Below are 17,801 nucleotides of genomic sequence, written 5' to 3' on the forward strand. Positions count from 1 at the left end.
AGGCTGTTTCGGGGGCGGCGGGGGCGGGCGCTGAGACAGTGGTGGCGGGAACTCCTCTCTGGCGCCTCGTGTGATGTTGGAATGTTGTTCACACGACTGTAAATCACGGTGCCTTAAACAAAATTTTAAAAGATGATTTAAAGTTTTATTTTAGCAGAAGATATTAAAGTCAGGTGAAGCTACTCTGATTATTCCGCTTTGCTTTGTGGTGAATAAAGTTTTACAGAAAAGAGATTGCGGGCTCACCAACTCAGGGATGAAAATGCACGACAGCAAGTGGAAATGGGTCCCACCTAATTGTGGAGTGTGTTAGTTTGCCCTGTCTTTGGGACTACCTTAGAAGTGTTTATTTGATCCTAAATCACTGGGTTCCAAGGTGACAAAAATAAATGGGTTTGGAATATGACTAGAGTTTTTACATTTAAATAATCTACAAGGAATTTTATATTCTACCTTAACATAAAAATTAAAATGTCAAATTATTTTTTATTAAAAGATGCAAATCACAGCAGTGAAAACAATACAAAGGAATGAAGAGTTTTTTCTTTTTAATTTTTCCTTTCTAATTTTTTCTTTTTAATTTTTAAATTTATCACCTGGAGCAATAGCACAGGGAGTAGGGCATTTACCTTGCATGTGGTCGACCCGGGTTCTATTCCTCCATCCCTTTCAGAGATCCCTGCAAGCTACCGAAGAGTATCCTGCCCCCACGGTAGAGCCTGGCAAGCTACCCATGGCGCATTCTATATGCCAAAAACAGTAACAGCAAGTCTCATAATGGAGACATTACTGGTGCCCGATGGAGCAAATTGATGAATAATGGGATGACAGTGCTACAATTTTTCCTATAAGCTCTTTGGGAGGGCTGGAGTTTTGGGGTAGAGTGACACCTCTTCTCTGCTGACAGTATGACCCCCAGCCCACCTTCCTCTAGACTTGCGCTTGGAAAGATTATTTTCTAGGACCAGAGAGATAATTCAGTGGGTTGGTGCGGATGCTTTGCATGCAGGGGGCTGGGGTTCATGCCTGGCACCACATGGTCCCCCAGGACTGCCTTGGAGCCCAGAGCTAGAGTTAGCCTCCAAGAACTGCCAAGTGTGGGCCCCCTCTAAAATAAAAATGAATGCATGAACAAAAGATTATTTTTTAAATCAGGTGTGGATTGCAGCTTTCCTTTTGGACCTTCTCATGCAATTTAAGGATACTGAGTAATCTCTAAGTAAGGTCCCTCAATTAATATAACAAATGTGTTGCAAGGTCTTTGAATTTGTTTTTTTTTTTTTTTTTTTTTTTTTTTTTGCTTTTTGGATCACACCCAACAATGCACAGGGGTCACTCCTGGCTCATGCACTCAGGAATCACCCCTGGCGGTGCTTAGGGGATCATATGGGATGCTGGGATTTGAACCTGGGTCGGCCGAGTGCAAGGCAAACGCCCTACCCGCTGTGATAACTCCAGCCCCAAGGTCTTTGAGTTTGAAGTGCTGACTTGAAATATATTAGTGATTTGATGCTACAAAGACAGCTTTGCCAAGTTAGTCAATTCTTGTTTCTCGGTAAAATCTGGCCTCCAATTCCGTCAATGAACGATTTAGACTCTTTCAGCGGTATGTATGAATGACATCTACTTGTTTTCTCTTTCTTCTGAGCATGTCCTTTGAGCTTCTCTGTTGTTCAGTGGTTACCTCATTAATGAGCTAGATCTGTGTTTGCAGACATTTAAATTTAGTGACTGTGAGATGGGGCCTGAGCCCTTCTACTAAAAAATAAACAACAAAGAAGGAAACAGAGCCATTGAAAAGTGCTCCTGACATTCAAAGAGGGCCATAAGCAACAGTTTAAGCAAGGACACGACTAAAAACCCGAATACCAATCTTAAATGCAGTCGCTAAAAGTTCTCTCTTTTCAGAAATTTTAGCTGGAGTTAGCTGTGACATATGCATGGTCTAATTGAAATTTGTGATGGAAACAAAAATGACACGTTGGTAGATTTCACATTTCCCCTTCTCTTTTCTCAGCCATCATGTACGTCATGGGAGCCCTCGGCCCTGCAGCGGGCTATCTGTTAGGTGGACTTCTTATTGGCTTTTATGTTGATCCCAGAAATCCTGTTCATCTTGACCAGAGTGACCCGCGTTTCATTGGAAACTGGTAAGAGTTCTTTACTAGAGTTGTCACTTCACTTATCACTAACCTTATTGTCAACTACTGTGAGTTATTGTGACGTAAAAGTATGAATTTCCCAATGGAAAGATCAAGAGTAGTTCAAAGTCATCAGGAAGTTGGGGAGAGGTAGAAAAATTCCCCTCTTAAGCTGTCCATGTTCCAGTTCCCTGTTGCATGACTGAAGGGACTTTGAAGATACGGCTGGGTTAACCATCTGAGATGGGGTGATTATCCCTGTCGACCTGGGAGACCCAGTACAGTCACATGTAAAGGATAGAGGGAGAGAGGAGGGTCAGAGAAAGAGAAGGAGCGAGGATGACTGAAGCAGAGGTTGCAGTGGTATGTTTTGAAGATGGAGGAAGAAACCATAAGTCAATAGACACAGATGGAGTTAGGAAAGGCAAGAAAGTGGGTTTCTGTCCATCCTAAGCAATATGACCTTGACATGCTGTTTTAACGTGTAACCTCCAGGACTCTAACATTTATACTGTTGAAGGCCACCAGTGGTTTGAGATGGTTATAGAAGCAGAAGGAAACTTATAGAAAGGGTTTGGGCAGAACTGACCATGTTTTTTTAGGACTGTTTCCTGTGGAGCAGAGTGGGAGAGAAGGTGGATACGGCTGTGTGAGGACTTGGCTGTGAGTTTTAATCCTAGCTTTCATGAACTTCCCTGTGTCTTAAGGAAAGACCTTCTTTCCAGTTTGCTCCTTACTATATTTCTGTTTCTTACTTTGTCACCCTTCTACCCCCACTTCCAAATCTAGCCCAACTGTTCCGGCCTCACACTTCTAGTGAATCTTGTCACTGGGTAACAGTTTCTTTCCCCCCTGTATGCTGGGAAATTAGCTGCTTTCTCTCCACCTGCTTGTCCCTAATTGTCTTGCTAAATTGTGCGAGCTCCAACTTTGGATGGTTGCTTGTTTATCCAAAATAGCAGTGCTGTCTTTGAGTTCTTTATATTCCTCAGTCCCAACACAGTTAGTTATAGCTTCATGGTTGCAAGCACTAACCGAAAGTATTGGCATTCCAGCATCACGAAACCTGGATTAATAAATGGTATGTGTTGAGAAGAAATTTTCATTTCATAATGAAGAGCACACTTATTCAAGAAAGTATTCAAAATTGAGGGTCGGGGTGTGGCTCTGATTGAGAGCCTGTCTTGTAGGTATGAGCCTCTGGTTGTATCCCCAGCACTGCAAAAAAAAAAAAAAAAAAAAAAGCTAAATTAGAAATAATTACTTTCTGAAGAGTGCATTTCTATTTTTTATGGTTTCAAATTTTATATTCAAGTCTTTATATTCAAATTTTATATTCAATAATTTTTTAAAAACTTTGTTTTTGAATCTCTGTGAGATATACCCTTACAAAGCTATTCATGATTGGATTTCAGTCATACAGTATTCCAACATTTACCAGTGTACATGTCCCAGCACCAGTGTCCCCAGGTTCCCTCAAATCACCCTCCATCCCCCACCCCCTGCCTGCCTTTATAGCAGGTGCTTTTCTTCTTCTTCTCCTCTTTCTCTCTCACTGAAGAGTGCATTTCATTTGTGTTTCATTGTAATGTAATTGTCTCACAACTCTGAGGGTCATAGAACTAGTATTTACTACTACTTTCAAAGCAGTTAGAATACATTAATTGTTGGGCTGGAGAGATAGTACAGCAGCTAAGGTGCTTGCCTTGCAGAGAGCCAACGCTAGTTTGAATCCCTGACTCTAAATATGGTCCCCCAGTACTTCTAGGAATAACCCCTGAGCACTCTAGAGTGTGGTCCTAACATCCTTCCCTAATCCACTAAACACAAATCAGCAGTTATTAATTGTTATATACACTTACTATTATAAGTACTGTTCTTTAAGAATGGAAGATTTATTTTTTTTTCTTTTTGGGTCACATCTGGAAATGCACAGGGGTTACTCCTGGCTCTGCACTCAGGAATCACCACTGTCAGTGCTCAGAGAACCATATGGGATGCTGGGAATTGAACCCGGGTCAGCCGCGTGCAAGGCAAATGCCTTACCCGCTGTACTATTGCTCCAGCCCCAAGAATGGAAGATTTAGATGAATCTGACTTGGTAGAATTTCCAAATCACATGAAGAATAAACTCCCTTATCAGCATTAAGGGAGTAACTATCAAAGGAATTTTGAATTTATTGACCAATAGTATAGTCTCTGGTCTCTATTACCTTTTTAATTGCAGTTCGCAAAATAATCAGATTAGGGGATTCTATTTTACTTCTCAGAAAATTAGATTATTCAGGTATATTTATGAACATACTATATATTCTTTGTGTTTTATCTAGCTATTCATGACCAAAAGGGAGAGAGCAAGGTGAGGAGGACGAATTCAGGGGCAGGAAAGAAAAAGGAAACAGGAGCTTCTGGATGCTGTCATTTAAAAGTTTTCTAGTAAACCAAGCTGTCCAATGGGTGGCAAAGTGGAGAAAGTCTGAGTGTAGACCTTGAGCTATATTCCCTTGGTTTAAATACCAGTCTGCCACATAATAGCTATGTGATCTTGGAGACGTTACTTAAACTCTCTCTATTTTAGTTCTTTTTTTAAAATCCCTAAAAATGAAGTCTATAGTATTACTTCACAATATTGTGAGGAAACTATCTATACATGCATATTTGTTGCTTCTACTTTTGTTTTTCTTATCTACATAGAGCTTTAATAGTTCTTCCCACACAGTCTGTGCAGATGTCCTTCAATGCTTTGAATTTGATCAATGCTCAGTACTTTTCTTTTCATGGCTCAATATTTTCCAAATGATAGAGGTTGCAATAACAACAGTCTGTTTAGAAATGATAAGGTTGTAGTTGGGACTAAGAATGCAGCTATGGAAAATAGATGAAGGACCAAATGTGATAGCCTCTCAGTATCTATATTGCAAGCCATATTTCCCAAAAGTAGAGAGAGAGTGTATGGGAAATTGTCTGCCAGAGATAGAGGCAGGGTGAGGATCGGAACGGGGGTGGGGGAGGGATACTGGCAATATTGGTAGTAGAAAATGTGCACTGGTGGAGGGATGGGTGGTTGGGTGGTCGATCATTGTATGACTGAAACTCAAACATGAAAGCTTTTTTTTTCCCAGCGATTGCTCAGGGGTTACTCCTGGTTTTGCACTCAGGAATTACTCCTGGCAGTGCATGGGGGACCATATGGGATGCCGGGGATCGAACCCGAGTCGGCCGCGTGCAAGGCAAACGCCCTACCCGCTGTGCTATCGCTCTGGCCCCAAACATGAAAGCTTTGTAACTGTATCTCATGGTGATTCAATTTAAAAAAAAAATGCAGCTATGTGGTATAATACATTTTCATTTAAATCTCATGAAAGCCATACACAGTCACCAGTGTATCCAGTTTGTAGATGAGGAAATTGACACACAGTAAATAAAAAACTTGTCTAAAGTCAATAGTTAGTGATAACTGTATTAAGAAACTGAGTGCAGAGCAGAGGACACCTTTTAAATGAAACTTTTATTGATGTACCTTTGCTTAATAATCGTGTATACATTTTGGGAGGATGGTTTCACAATCGGCATACTTGAATGACACTCAAGTCCCTCCATTCCACATACACAGTCTCTGAGTAAAGTTCCTGAAAGTGACTTGGGATCCTGGCTTTTCAATTATAGGTCTCAGTTATACATGTGTCATTTCCAAACAAAACAATATACACTTTGTTGTCTAACTCACCTTGTCTAAGTTTTTCTTGCCTTTTATTCTTTGTCTCTTTGGTTATACCTGGCAGTACTTAGTATGGTGCCGGAGATTTAAACTGGGCCTCCTGCATGCACGTCTTTTGATCTTTCTGCCCCCACCTAGGGTTCTCTCTGTCAACATCATGGTGCCATGTGTAATCTAAATATTACCAGAGGCCATTGAAGAATGTGGGTTAATTTGCCATTTTGAGATGATTGAAAAAGTGTATGTTGTTTTTGTTCATTAGCTACAATTCTTCTGCTTTTATATCTCAGTTTGAAGTATTATCAGCATGGAGTTTTCTTTTCATTTGCTTTTGGGCTTATACCTAGAGATGCTCAGGGGCTATTTCTAGCTCTGTGCTCAGGGGTCCCTTCTGGAGGTGCTCAGGGGACCAAACCCAGACTTTCCTCATGCAAAACTTGTGCTGCGGCTGGCTCCTTGATTTATCTCTCTGTTGGGTTGGTGTGTTTTCAATGCTAGCATCTAGTTTTAAGTCACTGCCTCTGAGTGGGGCTTGAGTGTAGATCTAGGAAAATAAAAATACAAATGATGCTATCATAATTAGAGGCATTTTATTAGGCATATTATATACATTGTCTTATAATGCACTCCCCCTTTTTATGGAAAAAAAAGTCATTCCAGAAAAGTGAAATAATTTCCCCAAGATTTTGGATCAGTAGTTAGTAAAAATAGGATAAAAATCAGAGATATCTGAAACGGCAACCCAAGAATTATCCCTTACACTAACTTCCTGCCTTTTCATTTTTTGGTCCCTATTGTGGGGGGCATACCCAGTAGTTCTGGGTGTGTGTGAAGTTGATGGTTGTGGGCTGTAAGGATCAAACTCGGGGTCTCCTACAAATAAGTCATGTGTGCTGCCACTTGACCTGCCTCTCTGGCACTCATGCCTGTGCATGAGAGGTTTTAAGAACTGAGAAGGACCAAAGGACTCGAATGCACATTTCTTTTTTTTTTTGCAGAGAGTCAAGATGAGTAGATGCTCATTTTTAATTAAAAAAATTTTTTTAATTGAATCACCGTGAGAACAGTTACAAAGCTTTTAAGTATAAGTCTAGTCATTCAGTGATCAAACACCCATCCCTTCACCAGTGCAAATTTTCCAACACCAAGAATCCCAGTATACCCCCCTCCCCCCCCGCCTGTGTGGCAGATGATTTCCACTTTACTCTCTCTCCACTTTGATCACATTCAATATTTCGACAAAAGACCCACCATTATTATTTGGAATTTCCCCCCAACAATTAGACCTGCCAAAAAGCCATCATTAGATAATTTGTTTTCTATTGCTGACTATGTAAAGCATATGATGTCGTGCGGCCAATAATTAGGTCTGTAGGGATTTCTGCCAAAAGCCGCTGGGTTCCGAGATTGGTTTGTGTGCCTCTGGGATCATGTCTGTTCAGGAGCGGGAGGAGCCGTTTGTGGGTGGAAACTTGGGGTCTCACTGGGGCAGGGAGGAAGGCCAGTTTCACCCCCCATCCCGTGAGGCCCCACGTGTCTCGTCACTGCAGGCTTATACCTGGCTGTCCAATAGGCTCTGAAAGATGGAGGCCACCGTGCCGAAATGGGGTGGCATGGCGCCATAGTTTAATGCACAGTCCAGATGCATTTCTGCCAAAAGCCGCTGGTTTCCAAGATTGGTTTGTGTGCCACTGGGACTTGAACCTGGGTTGGCTGAGTGCAAGGCAAACACCCTACCTGCTGTGCTATTGCTCCAGCCCCATATTAAGGAAAAAATTTTGAGTACCGCATGTGTAACAGGCACTGGGGTCATGATTCTATTCTGAATAATTGAGGTTGTTAGTAGTCTGGACTGAGCAGTCTCCTCAAGGCCCTTTATTTGATTGCCTTAAAATTTTTATTTGATATAATTTAAAATATCATTAAAATGGCACACTGGGTTATTAATGACTGATTCTAGAAATAATCCAATAAGCTTTTAGCACTTGAAAGTACTTTAATGGAAAATTTTTTAAAAAGAAATGAATTCTCATTTTGCAGTTGATCTATATTCCTACTGGGTTGAATTTGACATTAGTGCTAGAATGTTGATTACATTTTGGTTTTAACTGATGACAACATGTTGATAAAGATGACAGGATGGGAGAAAGATGGACTTAGAAGCTCTAAAGTTCTGTGCTGTGTTTCTTAGTGTCAGCAGCATGGGAGCTTCAAATGGGGTAATGACAAACCAACAGAATTCTGTTTAATTCAAATTGACTTCCTTGACAATTTCTGATCCACCTTGATTTTCCTCCTGTTAAATTTTATAATACTCATAGTTGATTCCATATGATCTGATGATTAATGGTGTGCTTTCTTGCCTTTCTTGTAAATTACTTACATCTCTAAACCTGATTATGTGTAGGGATGACATTTTTTTTCCTTTTGGGGCTTTGGGCCAACTCCTGACTCAGGGCTTGCTTCTGGCTTTGTGCTCGGGAATCCCTTCTAGAGATGCTCAGTTTATCCTCTAGGGTGCCAGAGATTGAACTCGGGTCTGTTGCATGCAAGGCGAGCACCCTACCCTTTGCACTATGCTGTAGCTAGAGGTCAAATTCTTTTTTTTTTTTTTTAAATTCTTTTATTAAGTCACCATGTGGAAAGTTACAAAGCGTTCAGGTTAAAGTCTCAGTTATACAATGCTCAAACACCCATCCCTTCACCAGTGCACATATTCCACCACCAAGAATCACGATATAGAGGTCAAATTCTTGAAGGCAAGGACCAAGTGTAAAGAGTCGTCCTCATCCTTGCTTAGGTATTTATCATGAAGCAGGCAGAGATGGACTAGAGATTATGACCACAGCTTCAATTCATGCTTCTTTCTCACTCCAAAATACTCCCACCCCACTGGGTGTCCCATCATTTAGCTCAATTATGTACAGTCTGTTTACTCATCTCGTGTACTCAACCCTACACATTAGATGCTCAGTCATAGAAGACCATCCTTCACCCACACCTTACAGGCCAGTTGTAAGTCCAGGTTGTCATCTATGCTCTGATCAACTGGTTATAGACTGGAAGTTTCCTAGGATACGTCTTAGGTTTCATTCATTTGTGAGAGCAACTCAGAGAATTTTTCTTACTTGATAATCAATTTAACATAAAAGAAAACAATCAGGACTGACAAGATAGCTCTAGGAACATGCTTTGTGTTTTGTAGGCCTAATTTTGATCCTCTAAGCATGCAGCACCCGAAGCTAGTTACTCAGGAGCAGGCAACTGCAGTAAACACGCCAGGTGCTTCCACGCCTCACCTCTTTTCAGCAGTCGCTGTACCCATTGGCAGGAGTTCATCCACCAGGAAACTCTCTGACTCTTTATTGATTATTTTTTCTTTTTCAAACAAAATTTTAAAAATTATCAGGATTGAGCCATCAGGATCAACAATCACCCACTTCCCAATATACCTACTGGATATTTGTTGAGACTCCTTTATATCACTGTCACTATGACTGTCATCCCATTGCTCATCAATTTGCTCGAGCAGGCACCGGTGATGTCTCCATTGTGAGAGTTATTGTTACTGTTTTGGGCATATCGAATACACCATGGGTAGCTTGCCAGGTTCTGCCATGCAGGTGAGATACTCTCAGTAGCTTGCCAGGCTCTCTGAGAGGGGTGGAGGAATTGAACCCTGCTAAGCTGCGTGCAAGGTAAACACCCTACCCGCTGTGCTATGGCTCCAGCCCACTCCTTTACATAGGCATGAATAATTAAATCATTGGCCATAGGAGACTGATTGTTCCAACCCCTCTCATCTCCTGTAAAATGAACTGATGTCTGGCTGGAAAAATTTCACCTCTGATTACATGGTTGCCCTGAATGATCTCCATCCCCAAGCTGACCTGGGGCTTTCCAAAATTCATCTCATCAATATAACAAAAAACACCATCATCATTTCTCTCCAAAGGTTTTTAAGGAGCTATGTCAAAATGGGGTTGACGAAGAAATATGTATTTCTAATTTACCATTATATATCAGAGGGGCCAATACTTTCTTTAAGTGCTTGTAAAAAAATCTTGAATCCCATTATTAATGTTAAGTACATTTCACATGAAATATTATTAAGCCTTTCTTCTAAAAATAAGTGTCTATTTATCTGTCCTCCAAATAGTATATGAGTCTGTATTCTACTTCTATTATGTTTGTTTTAATGATTTATTGTAAAATGCACATTATAGTAGTAGGATTGACAATATTCATTACAGAACTAACCTTGAAATGCTCAGAAATACTTTAATTGAATAAAATACTAGGCAGACTGCTGATTTCAATATTTATTTTGCTACTAGTGAAATCATTTGGATAGATTTCTTGTTGATACCAGAAAAAGGGAGGATACCAATATTTTCTTAGTTTTTCCAGCTTCCTACTGCCTACAGTTGATGGTGATAGAAAAATTTTATCTGAAACAGCTGCTTATTAACAATTTGACTTATTTGTTTTCACACTTCATACTTCAAAGTCATAAATGCTATTTACATTTTTCAATTTTTCAGGTGGAGTGGATTCCTCCTGTGTGCCATTGCAATGTTTCTTGTGATATTCCCAATGTTTACTTTTCCAAAAAAGCTTCCTCCTCGACACAAGAAAAAGAGAAAGAAAAAATTTTCCATTGAAACTGTTAGTGATGATGATGATGTTATGAAAGAGAAGTCAAACAATAATGAACAAGTGGACAAAAAAGTTTCTTCGATGGGATTTGGAAAGGATGTCAGAGGTAAAGTATATTTTTGAATGACTATGTACGTGGTACTTTCAGTCATTGTTGCTCCAAGTGCAGTCCCAGAAGTGCTCTGCCCACGAACTTTCTACCTGCTCTGTGGCCATGTAAGCACTGAAATTGTAACGAAGTATTGAGACAATTTTTAAGAAATCTGACAGTCATTTTATTTTTTTTGAATCTAATAATAAGTAGGTTTTATACTTTGTATGCTTAAAAATCATTTTTTAATTCATCTTTAGTACACTTTTATTTGGGAGTCCACACTTGGAAATTCTGAGGGGTTGCTCCCAATGATTCTTGGGGACTATGTAGTGCCAGGGATTAAACTTGGGACCCTGGAGGAAAAGCACATGCTCAGGTAATTAAAACATCACTCTCGTCCCTTAATTTTTTGTCGTTGTTTTGTCTTTGAGCCATCCTGGTGATGCTCCCAGAGGTTACTCTTGAATCTGTAGTCAGGAATTACAGAACTGCTCGAGGGATCATATGGGATGCTGGGGATTGAACCCAGGTCAACCACTTGCATTCAAAGAAAATGTCCTACCTGCTCTATAATCACTCTGACCTGATTGTCTTTCATTTCTATACTTTTCAAAAGTATTAGTATATGACAGGCTAGAAGTAGTAACAAATAAATGATCCTTCTTCATAAATGATTTGAGAAACACTGATTTAGATCCTAAAGATACAGATACACACATGCAGACATATATTCAACTATGCAATTATTTTAATTAGAAGTGTCTGATATTTAAAGTACTGCATTGTATAATGGATGCTTTGTTTCAGGGAAAATGTGGGTTTGTTAGTGCAACCTAACTCTTACAGAAATATAAAACCTGCCATTATAAGCGATCACACTATCCATTCATTGGCTCCTTTAATTGAAAGGGATTGGCATGCAGTGTTGATACTTCTTGGGGAGCCTGATCTGGGACCCAACAGGTTATTGTTTTACCTTTGAAATTTGCTTTCTAACATTATTTGCTTTAGATGGGAAATAATAAAAAAAATAAAGTTAGCAACAAACTTCTTAAAGAGAAAACAAGTTGGACCAACCTGGGGTGCTCTTTTGGTTGGTACTATTGCATAGACATATTTTTTTCCACTGGCTACAACCACATTTTATTGATAGACATTGGGAAAATCTGACTCAGTGTTTTCATATCCTTATTATAAATTATGCAAGAATAAGAATGTTCTAAAACACCACAAAGGGGAAAGAAGAATTATTTTGTGTATCTGCATCACCTTTCCAATGAGAGATTAGTATTGATTGCGCCCAAATCTTAGCAATGAAAATAAACACTTAAAATATTTAAGTAGATCAATTTCCCTGAGGTTTGAGGTTTGACATTTTGAAATCTTCTAAATTTAACTGGGTATCTTCCTGAATAGAAAAACTTGATGGCTTTTAAAGATAAGAAAAACTAAAAATTCTTTTGTGTCCACTTTAATCTTTTAAGTTTTATTTAGCATTTTAAGAATTACTAATTCATATAAATTATGACAGGTTTCTTTTCTTCTGCTAGAGTTTTGTTGCTGTTAGAGAATATGATTTTTTTTTATGACTCTACTAAATAAAATACTCAGAGGTGTTGAATTGAATTCAAGAGGCTAATGAGAGTTGCAGAAGTTTGTCGCTAAAGGTATACCTTGTTTACATTGAGCTCAGTGATTCTTCATATTTCAAAGCTTCTGTACTTGTGGAAAATTACAGATGAGTGAACCATGGTTTGTATGCTGAGCTACAGTTTTCCCTTTTGACCACAAATAATAGACTCAATGACGTGAGGTTCAAAGCAGATGAAGTAACTTCTAGTTGAGGGGTCAGGATGGGGTTCATGGTAGAACTAGGATTTGAGATGAATCTTGAAAGATTTGATTAATTGGGAAGTGGAGGTAGGACAGTGGGAGTACTTCAGTCAGAGCAAGGTTGAGACTTGTAGAAACGTTTGAAAATGTTAAGTGAGTGTGATGTGTTGGGTGTGTTGGATACACAGGGCTGAGGTCTAGAACACAATTCGGGGAAGCAGAGTAAGGTGGTGTTATGCATGGAGATCATGAGGTCTGATCTTTCACTGAATTCTGTGGTTAGTGGGGAAATAGGAGTCCTGGATAGAAGAAGGCTGTGGACAGAAGTCAAACAGGAAGTGATGATATTTTTGATCAGTAGAGAAAGTAAGTAGAGCAGCCTATAGAATGGACATCCCTGCTTGGGTCCTTTTAGTTACATTTAATTGAGTGACCAGAGGACCTTATTAAAATGCTCCTCCCCTGCCATGATCTCCCATATCACTCACAGAAGATGCCTGCCCTAGCCAGCCCACTGGGGCTGTGAGTTGCAGAGAGACAGATAATCGACAAGGTGCTTGCCTTGCATGTAGCTGACCTGAGTTCAGTCCCTGGCTCTACATGTGCTCCCCTGAACACTCCCAAGAGTGACCTCTGAGTGTAGAACCAGGAGTAAACCCTGAGCAAAGCTGGGGGTGGCCCCCCCAAACCAAACAACTCCCCCTCCAAATGAGCTATGATCTGACTGACTCCTGGCATCTCTTTCCTCAAGCCCATTGGTGCTCATTGCTGCTCTTCAGACACGCTTGATAGTCACCTCAGGACCTTTGCAAGTGTCATTCAAAATTTCTTCAGGATACCAGGCAAAGGTTTTTTTTTTTTTTGCTTATTGGGTCACCCTTGGCGATGCTCAGGGGTTACTCCTGGCTCTGCACTCAGAAATTACTCCTGGTGGTGCTCGGAGGACCATATGATGCTGGGAATTGAACCCTGGTCAGCTGAGTGCAAAGCAAATGCCCTACCCACTGTGCTATCACTCCAGCCCGGCAAAGGGTCTTTTTATCATCAGTATTTTTTTTTTTTTTTGCTTTTTGGGTCACACCTGGCTCTGCACAGGGGTTACTCCTGGCTCTGCACTCAGGAATTACCCCTGGCCGTGCTCAGGGGACCATATAGGATGCTGGGATTTGAACCCGGGTCGGCCGCATGCAAGGCAAATGCCCTACCCGCTGTGCTATCTCTCCAGCCCCTCATCAGTATTTTTTTTTTTAGCTTCCATATTAAAAAATCCCTGCCCTGCTCTCTGAAGCTTTAGATCATCATTACGCTTTAATTTTTCTCCTTAGTTTTCATTACTAGCTAACATGCTTTGCACTTTACTTATTTACCTTATTTTCTCTGCATGATAAATGAGTTCTATAAAAGTTTTTTTTTCTTTCTTTTTTTTTTTTTTTGCCTTTTGGGTCACATCTGGAGATGCACAGGGGGTACTCCTGGCTCTGCACTCAGGAATTACTCCTTGTGGTGCTCAGGGGACCATATAAGATGCTGGGAATCGAATCCGGGTCAGCTGCGTGCAAGGCAAACACTCTACCCTCTGTGCTATCACTCCAGACCTCAGGCCTCAAAGTTTTGAGGTTTTTTTTGTTTTTTTTTTTAGTCCCTCCCCATTATGTTTCCTGCTGAATTTTACCACCTAGTAAATAATCCAGTCAGGCTGGAGTGATAGCACAGCGGGTAGTGCGTTTGCCTTGCCCGTGGCCGACCTGGGTTGGATTCCTCTGTCCCTCTCAGAAAACCCAGCAAGCTACTGAGATTATCTCGATACACGGCAAAGCCTGGCAAGCTACCTGTGACATATTCAGTATGCCAAAAACAGTAACAAGAAGTCTCACAATGGAGACGTTACCGGTGCCCGCTTGAGCAGATCGATGAACAACGGGGCGACAGTGCTACAGTGGTGCTACAGTAAATAATCTGTAAATTTTAGATGTATGATTTATTGAACATGTAGGGAAAGAAAAGGTTGTGTCTTACGGAGGTGGTTATTGATATAGGAATGATGGGAAGAGAAGTTACCTGAGATGGTTTCAGGGTTTCAGCCTCAGAGCAAGAGTGCAGGTGCTCGTTGAGAGGGCAGAAGAAATATATTCTGAATTTGAGTGACTAAGGAACTTTTGTATCCATCCCTTTCCTATGTGTCATAAAGCCAGTACTACATGTCATCTATTAAGGGTGACCTTGGTTCAGCAAAGATGGATTGCCAAATTCTTGAGCTGAGCCTCTCTCTGCCTTCTTGCACATTTCCCTACTGGTTTTCTGAATTCCACTTCAGTTTCATGTTTACTACTTTGACTGAAGTCTGTTGCTTGCACCCTCAAGATTGCAATCGAGGCATTGCTGAGTGCCCTTTATATTAATCCTTCCAAATATGGTTTTGTAATCAGCCTATATTGGAAGCAAGACAGGAATTTCTTCTTGTTTGTGGGGGAAGGTGCCCAAGCAGTGCTCGGGACATCTGGGGATTCTCAGTCAACTGAATGAGTGCCACAGGCTATCAGGCCATTCCTGTTGGTATTTGGGGTCCTCCCCACAGTTCCTAGGGAACAGCCTGCTGCTGGGAATCGAACCCAGGTAGGGTGCACACTAGGTGTGCTCCTTAGTGTCCTACATTCTACCGGCCTGACACGAGGGTCTATTAAACTGAGATTGCTGGTCCTGAAGGTCTGATTTAGGTAATCTGATGTTGGCGTCTGAAATTAGAATTTGTAATGAATTCTCCAAGAACCACATTGCTCTAAAATGTACTTTGAAAATCTTTGTTTTTTACCAAAAAAAAAATTAGAATGTCTGCATTTCAACTAATGATGATTATAAAACTTTGTGGGTTTTTTTTTTTTTTTTGAGGGGAGGGATTGTACCCAAAAGCTGTGCTCAGGGCCTACTCCTGTCTCTGCACTCAGGGATCACTTTTGGTAGGCTCAGGGGACCATATGGGGTGTTGGAGGTCAAGCACAGGTCAGGTGCATACAAGACAAGTGCCCTGCCCACTGTTTAATCTATTTTCCCCCAATTTTATTTCATTTTAATAAAGTTGTTCACAATAATTTACGATATTCAGTATCCCAACAGCAATCCCACTACCATAACATCTTCCCACCATCTTTACTTACCCTCCCCAGCACCCAAGACTGCCATGTGAAATGGAATATAAGAATTGGCTCCAGGGATTCTGAGATTTTGAATAGGTTGATACAACTTTTGGATCCCTTGCAAGATTTATTTGTCAGTGTCTGGATCATGGCCATTGAAGAGTTTAAATGGCACCAGAAGTGGTTTGTGAACATGGCCACTGGGCTCTGGGAAAACCGGGTTATGGGTGGAGTTCGCCCATTCCCACAGAGGCCTGGGGTGGGGGTCAAAAAAGCCACAAACCTGGGATTCTCAGCAGGTTCATTCTCATGTGAGAGGGGCTCCACACGAGCCTGTGGAAATTAGCTTTTTACCTGGTGGAAACTCAGAATTAATTTGAAGTCCCTTATAGAAGAGAACCTTATAGAAATATTTCACACTTTCTCTTGGTTTTGTTAGGAATGGTAGGAGTTCTGCTCTCTTTTAGGTCTTCTTTTTTTTTTTTTTTGGATGCTCCAATGTAGGGCCCAGAGAACTTGGAGATCATTTCTGGGGCTACTCGGCTGAGCTCTTCTGAGTGTGATAGTTCACTGTTCTCCCGTGCTTCACTCTCAGGCCTCTGCACGCAAAACATGCATGCCAAAAAGTGCTCCAGCACTTGGACCTGTTTCCACGGCTATATTTTTCACTTCTAATTCCTTATTTCATTTCTCTTAATTTTGTTTTCTTATGGTAGATTTGGACCTGTAACTTACTCAAGAGGTAAATAGTACAGATCTGACATATAATTCCTAAAAAAGAAAGTGCTTTCTCTATGCTCACTTTATGCAAATTAACTGTGGGACTGCTCAGTAGAGTAGTATTTACTTAGAAAAATACATAAAATGACTCATGCATGTTAGATTTAAATAAGCAAGGCAGAGCTATGGTAAGCTACCACTGATGATTTTTTTTATATATAAATTTATTTATTGAGTCACCGTGAGAGCAGTTACAAAGCTTTTGGGCTTAAGTTTTGGTCATACAATGATGAAACACCTGTCCCTTCACCAGTGCACATTTTCCATCACCAAAAACCCCAGTATACCCCCCATCCCATACCCTCCCCCTCCCTGTGTGGCAGATAATTTCTGCATTACACTCTCTCTGCTTTGATTACTTCCAATATTTTGACACCAGACTCACCAACTAATGATGTCTTTTGGGACTGATGGTTGCCATTTCTGTCTACTGTCTGAAGGTAAGTGACAGAAGAGTTTGATGTGCTACTTCAGAGATGCCTGTGGCATGCCTGGATCTTATATAGACAGTGTTCTTATGGGGAGAGGGAGAAATTGGAATATTCTCATGGGAACTTGTGTTTGGAGAACCCAGGGAACCATTCATTTCCAAGAAAATGAACTGAAAATGAGGAAACCTGAGGTCTAAATGTCTCAAGGTCTAAAGCACTCCTGAGATGTCAGAAGGCCCTGCAAATAGAGAAACGAAGAGAAGAGGATTGTAGTTCCTTGAGGCAGAATGACATTTTGGTCAATGACTGAGCGCATAGTTACAGTGGCCCGGGTAAGATAGCCCAGCTGGGTCACCGGCTGTGCTTCAGGCTTTCTGAGGATAGAGTTAGAAAGGCTGGAATGTAGGGTTTGGGCTCACGATTGCCTTTTCCTCGGGCTGGGTTGGCACCTCAGCCCAACCTCCTTCCCCTCCCTGGCGCTCTTGCCTTGACTGGGGCTTTGGCATCTCGACCCTCCCTCTTCCCTGGGGGATGTCTCTCATGGTTGCGGGGCTCAGCAGTGAACTTTTTCAACAGGGTCCCACATATTAGTCTGTTTGATTCTGTTCCTCGGAAGCTTTGCTGAGGGGCCCAGCGGGGTAGGTATCCTCTCAGATTGCGTTCCTTCTGCCATCTTGGCCCTCCCTCTCCTGAAATTGTCCTTTTATTTAAGATATTGGCATTATGTAAAAGGAAGTCTAGACCAGTTGCCAAATATTCCAAATATTGAGATAAATGGCCGGCAATATTGATTTTAAGATAATGTCTTTTTCTTTTGCACAAATCATTTTTGAGCAAGTATTCTAGGACAGAGAACCTAGGACACATGAGTCAAAAGTTACAATCCTTGCTCTCACAGGGAGGCCAAAGATAAATAGACAAAAACACATCATCTTAAAATGGAGGCAAGTACATTCTCTGAGTATTGAAAGAAAAAAGAAGGCACAGTTAGTGGCCCGAGAAAGAAAAAGACTT

At 40.9% G+C, this 17,801-nt stretch overlaps 1 protein-coding gene across 2 annotated transcripts in view; it reads left to right on the plus strand.

Annotated features, from left to right (window-relative positions):
- Positions 1-17,801, plus strand: part of SLCO5A1 (solute carrier organic anion transporter family member 5A1) — a 161,341-nt gene that overhangs the window by 59,119 nt on the left and 84,421 nt on the right. For both annotated transcript variants that reach the window (XM_004602403.2, XM_004602404.2), the window contains exons 2-3: positions 2,018-2,150; positions 10,404-10,624. In XM_004602403.2, the coding sequence (XP_004602460.2) occupies positions 2,018-2,150; positions 10,404-10,624 (354 nt within the window). The remainder of the gene's footprint in view (positions 1-2,017; positions 2,151-10,403; positions 10,625-17,801) is intronic.

The sequence above is a fragment of the Sorex araneus genome, chromosome 2, assembly GCF_027595985.1.
Source record: "Sorex araneus isolate mSorAra2 chromosome 2, mSorAra2.pri, whole genome shotgun sequence".
NCBI lineage: Eukaryota > Metazoa > Chordata > Mammalia > Eulipotyphla > Soricidae > Sorex > Sorex araneus.